This window comes from Mastomys coucha, unplaced genomic scaffold (assembly GCF_008632895.1).
Source record: "Mastomys coucha isolate ucsf_1 unplaced genomic scaffold, UCSF_Mcou_1 pScaffold3, whole genome shotgun sequence".
NCBI lineage: Eukaryota > Metazoa > Chordata > Mammalia > Rodentia > Muridae > Mastomys > Mastomys coucha.
The window spans coordinates 32,838,110-32,844,038 of NW_022196909.1; the positions used below are offsets into that span (position 1 = coordinate 32,838,110).

The following is a 5,929-nucleotide window of genomic DNA, read 5'->3' on the forward strand; positions in this document are numbered from 1 at the left end:
GGCATTCATTGTCTATGCTTCCTGATTATAGCTACAATGTACCCAGCTGCCTGGCATTCTTGCCACCACAACTTTCCTGCCAGGATGAACTATGTATAACCTCTAACTATGAGTCAAAACAAACCCTTCTTTCCTTAAATTACTTTCATGGGGCATTTTGTCACAGCAGTGGACAAAGTACCTAATACAGTAGTAGATTCTTAGTCAGCCTAACTACATAATTAAAAAAAAAAAGTCTAGTGTGATGAAAACCTATCTAGGCATCTCTTAAATAGGAATGTAAATACTTAGCCACAGCAAATGAACATCTCTATAGTACGTAGTTTCTCCGGATGTTTTAGTCACTATAATTTAAGAACAGTATCACAGGCAAACAAGCAAAAAAGCATATTCTTGAACCATATTCTAGAGAATATACTAGAATGGGTTATCATCTCCTGCTCTTGACTATATAATCTACACTGATGAAATGGTTCTCCCAGAATATTATTCTGCCTCCTTATTCACATACATTTACATACCATGAGCAGGCTTATGGACAGGATGTGTTATCACGCTCTCCAACACCACCCATGGAACAGTTTCTAAGGGAACCAGGAGTTAAGTATGAATTAAATTAAGGCTGCCACCTTGCCCACCATGTCCAAAGGAGATGAATAATAACCAAAGTTTCCTGCCTCCTGATACGTGCAGGGGATGCTCAACAAACCTCGCTGGACATCTGCTTTCCCTTGGGGAGGGGAGGGGTCGCCCAAGGAGGGGTTAGCATCCAGTTTCAGCAGCACTTACTCCTCTTTCCTCAGGAGCTCCTCCTCGGATTCCGTCAGGCGCTGCTTCAGCACCGCGATCATTTCCACGGCCACGTCCACCTGTTTATTCAGGGCCCGTTCTCGCCTCTGAACTTCTTGCTTCTTCTGAGTTAGCTGCACAAAGGCGGCCCGGACTTCCAACAGTTCAGCGGTTTTCTGGGCCAACTCTTTGGTGAGTTTGTCGATTCTCTTCTCGATGGTCCTGTCCACAGCCTCTACCATGCGATTGAACTTTTCTCGCACGTGAGCCTCGAAAGCGGCTTTGGTGTCTTGCGTGGGGAGCCCAGGGCTGGACCGGGGAGCATCCAGAGAGTCAGCCCGAATGTCCACAGCCGTGTAGGTCTGCACATAGGACACGGGCCTCTCTGCCACCATCTCAAAGGGTTTCGAGTCCTTGGAGTGCCCGTGGGAGATGCTGTACAAGTTAACATAGCTCGGCTTCTGCTTGGTCACCTTTGCGTGGCCCCGGAGGAGTTTTCCCTGCTTCGGGAGTTCCGAGGACCTCAGTAGCTCTGTGTCCTTGAGAGAAGGCAGGAGGCTGCATTTTGTCAGGAGGGTCCGCTCCTCATAGCTGTGACTGAATTCGAGATGGGCCCTCAGGGACGACAAGCTTCTAAATCTGGTATGGTCTCCACACCTCGGGCAGCGGAAGGGCAGGCACACAGCGACATTCTCCAGCGAGTCCTGCCAATGGTACCGGCTTTCCTCAAAAGTCGTCTGTTGCATCCCTCTGAAGGTCCTGGGAGGGGGAGAAGACCCCAGTTTACATGGCTGTCAAAAGCGATTGAACTGACACTGACTGACGATGATGGCTACCCTTAGGGTTTTTTTTTTTTTTTTTTTTTTTAAATCAATGTCAAGCTTGCCTTGTTCTTCAGGTTCTCTTCCCCAGCCCTCTCCTACAACTCTCTGTCTGCCTTTCCAGTTGGTCCCCTTTCCTCTCATCCCATTTCAAGTCACATTCATTCTATTACCCCCACCTTCTTTTAAGAGACCCGTTTATCTTGCTTTCTTCTTTCATGCCCTGCAGCACCCAAACAATGCCCACACACGTACACACGTGCACACACACCAAACACCTATACAGAAGTTAAATTCTAAGATGACTGTTTGAGAGGAAACAAGACTTGTCTTCTGAGACTCACTTGTTTCACTTATTTATTCATGGTGTCCATTTCCATTCATTTTCCTGCAAATACCACACTTTTAGTTTCCTTAACAGCTGAATAAAATTCCATTTTATATTTGCACCATCTTTTTTTTTTTTCACGGAGACAGGGTTTCTCTGTATAGCCCTGGCTGTCCTGGAACTCACTCTGTAGACCAGATGGCCTCGACCTCAGAAATCTGCCTGCCTCTGCCTCCCAAGTGTTGGGACTAAAGGCGTGCACCACCACCGCCTGGCCACCATAATTTCTTTATCCATGCTTATGCTGATGGGCGAGCATCTAGGCTGGCTTGAATGCTTAGCTACTCTGAACAGGGCAACAATAAATATGGATGAGACAGTATCTCCGTCATAGAAGATAGAATCCATTGAGGATATGCCCAGGAGTGGTATAGCTGGGTCATATATTTCTATTTTCAGACTCCTGAAAAACCTCCGGGCTAATTTCCATAGTGACTCCACCAGCTCAGCCTTCTTGGGTTGAAGCAACTATTACATATATATTTAATGTTGATTTTTATGTGCAAATTAAAACCTAAACCCCTTTGTCAAATGCAGCTACATCTACTCTCTTCTGTATCGTCTGGTGTTTCTGCTGTACAGTATTGCTGCGGGGTGGGATACAGATGTTAGGGCCCGAATTTCTAATCCAGCTCCAGCCTAGCTTAGCCAAGGTGGCTATGCTCTTATGCAGATGAAAAGCTAGAGGAAGAAGGTAAAATAATAAACCCGGGAGTGGAAGCAGGGTGGTTCAGAGACAGAACTCAAATTTCTGGCCCTTCTGGATTTGGTATGCTACATGGACATGAATCACACATGAATGTAAAATGTGGGGAGACTTGAATGACTTGTGAGTCAATTGGCAATCTCTTCTCAAGTCTGGGGGAGATGAATCAAACTAAGCACAGCGGCTTTAAACGCATCATGTACTGAAATTTTTTTCAACCAAATATTTTTTTCTTAGTATATTTTAAAATTTTTTAATATATAACATTCCTTATTTACTCTGTAAGTGGCAGCATGTGTGTGTGTGTGTGTGTGTGTGTGTGTGTGTGTGTGTGTGTAGACCCGGGGATAACTCATGCGAATGGTTCTCTCCTTCCATCATGTGTGTCCTGGGGGTTGAACTCGGGTCATCAGGCTTGGTGACACCTTGCTTGGTCTGTTCATGACGTTAATATTTTTAGTCACTGGTATGATGACAGAAATCAAAGCGTTAACCTAACAATAACGCTCTTTCAAAAATTGGAAACCCGAAGTGTCAGATATCATTTGATATAAACAGGGCCGTGGCCAAGATCCTGTGCTAATAGAATATTCTGGGTGGATCCGCCTTGCCTCTCTGGTGATGTTTTTAGCGTGACAACTTCTAGAGTGTTGGAACCAGGCGGGCGTCAGCATCACTCCCCCATAAACAGGAAGTTCTTGTTGCCTCTGCATCTTTAGCCCCTTTGCCCTGGCAACAGATGACTCTTACAACCCAATTTTGCAAGGGTCCTGGTACTTATTTCCTCCAAGAACGCTAACAAGGAGCAGTGGGTCCCACAGGGAAGGAGCCCGGATCTTAGGTGCATCTTCGGGTGAAGTGTCTGTGACACACCCTTATCTGCCTCCAGATGCAAAGATAGAAATGGTGCCTGGTTCGCCAGGCAGGCACATTTTCCAGGTTACTAAAGTCTCTGGACCCCGGCTTAGGGGAACCTTCCAATGCTGCGCTGATGGTTCAATACGATGCAAACCCTGGCTCAGCCTAGGACTGAAGATGCTTGCAAGGGAGTGCAGAAATAAAAAGAGAGGATTCTAGAGCGGCAGGAGAAGGGGGGGCGGGGTGCTCTTTGGAAGGGGAAGATGAAATATACCATCCACCCCCAGCAAAGGGCTTTCATCCGCCCAGCAGAAACCTGGGGCACAGGTTAGCAAAAAGGGTTTCGATTTCCTGTACAGAGCTGGGCAGGCTAGGCAGCATCTGCCTGGGGGTCCCCGCTTTCCTAGCCCCCCGCTCCCGCTGGTGACTGCATGGATTCGTGCTCATGCGAGTTCGTGCAAGTGTCTGATGGGGAAGCCAACGGTCCCGACTCCCCACAACGCTGAGCATCCGGGACCACCTCCCCGCGTGTCCGTGGTGCAGGGGGCGCGGGCGCACGGCTCCAGCCGAGCCCACTTACCCGACTTGTTGCTGCCGCTGCAGCCGCCGGTGCTGATGCTGCGGGAGCCGCGCGAGCGGTTTTCAGCAGAGCCGTAAATCAGGCTGAGCCGGGTCGGCTCCCACGCGGGACGAGAGGCGACCGGGGCGGAGCGTGGCGCGGGCGGGACACGGGGGCGGCGCCCGGGGACGCGAGGCTGGTGCTCCGGCCCCGGGCAGCCACCCCTGGGTCCACCCCATCTGGGCCCCTCTAGCGGGAGATCCAGGGCCTTTCCCTTCAATCCAGCTCAGGATTCCGCTGACATCACGGGGAGGGATGCAGGATGGTCCCTGGGGAGGGAGGCGGGGACACGTGCCAGTCTTGCCCAGCCTAGTCTTGCTACAGGCCCAGGCAAGTGCTCCCAGTTGCAGGGGCGGTGAAAGTGGGCGTGAAGATGGAGCCTAGCTGGCTAGCCCCTGGAAAGAGCTGCCAGCAAGAAGGCCCTGGTATTTATACTAGAACTTCATCCAGGCAACCTGGCAAGAAGAGAAACAGGACTAGTGTACTCCAGCCATGGAAAGTAGTGTCCTGGGGCTAAGTTAAACAAAACTAAAGCTAATAAAAGAAACAGGGAAATGCAGAACCCTGATGCCCCCAACACTAGTCTCTGAGTGCAGGAAAGATTTAGCCTCCTGACAAGTCTCATTTCCTAATTGAAGTTTCGGCGTGTGTGTGTGTGTGTGTGTGTGTGTGTGTGTGTGTGCGTGTGCGCGTGCTTGTGTGTATGTGCGTATGTGTGTGTATGTGTCTGAGTGTCTGTGTATGTATATCTGTGTGTGCGTGTGTGTGCACGCACGCACGCGTGTGTGTATGTTTTATTTCCTTAACCCTGCTTTTATGGGGCTGGAGAGATGGCTCAGCAGTTCAGAGCACATACTGCTCTTTACACTGCTAAAATCAGCTACCGAGGTCAACGTTCTTTCACTGATATTTATACTAATACTTTGAGGAGAGCTGCACACCTGTAAAAGCCAGGAAAGCGGAACCAGAGAGTCACTCCTACAAAATGGGGGTTGGCAGCTGCTCCGGGGCTTGCTCTCTTGGAAAATGTTATACTCCCTTGAGGTTAGCAATCTTAGGCCACTCTCTAAAGTACATTTATTCCAACTGTTTATTAAGTTAAAAAAAGAAAAGAAAAAAGAAAGAGAGAGAGAGGAAGGAAGGAAGGGAGGAAGGAAGGAAGGAAGGAAGGAAGGAAGAATTCGTCTGAGTGTGCATGCACACAACCAAGAGTCAGGGTGCACCGCTCATCTTGAGCAAACAAGGAAGCTCATCCTGGCTACATTTGAGGCAGGATGCAAAGTGTGATCTGTCAGGTGGACCAAGGTCTAGAGCTCAACCTTCTCCCAACAGTGAGGCCATTTATTCCCCTTTCATGGTTCTGAAATGTCTCCACTTCAGGTAAAAGAACATGGTGGAAAGAAAAACCCTCTTTCCCCAAGAATAACTTTTTAAAACTCACCTCTAAGTAGGCCAATGTGATAGATGTCAGTGACAAGCCATGGCTATTTCACAATGAGGGTCAGTGACTTTAAAATAAAGCCAACATCCCCAAGCAGACCCTCAAGGGAGTAAGGCATGTTGGATTTTTCCGGATGCATATATAGTTCTGGCTACTTCAATACACGAAAAGTTGTACTAACATATCCACAAAAAAGAAAAAACAATGACAGAGTTGAAACAAACAAATAAAACAACAGCAACAACAACAAAACCAACTTTCAGGTGAGATGTAGAGTTCTGGGAGTCCTAGAGTTGGACCATTGGTT

General features: G+C 48.4%; 1 protein-coding gene across 1 annotated transcript in view; it reads right to left on the minus strand.

Annotated features, from left to right (window-relative positions):
• Positions 1-4,472, minus strand: part of Znf365 (zinc finger protein 365) — a 24,022-nt gene extending 19,550 nt beyond the window's left edge. Inside the window, exons 1-2 of the mRNA XM_031347978.1 lie at positions 4,143-4,472; positions 790-1,548 (exon numbers count right to left, since the gene is read on the minus strand). Of these exons, the coding sequence (XP_031203838.1) occupies positions 790-1,535 (746 nt within the window). The 5' untranslated portion in view covers positions 1,536-1,548; positions 4,143-4,472. The remainder of the gene's footprint in view (positions 1-789; positions 1,549-4,142) is intronic.
• Between the last annotated feature and the right edge of the window lie 1,457 nt (positions 4,473-5,929).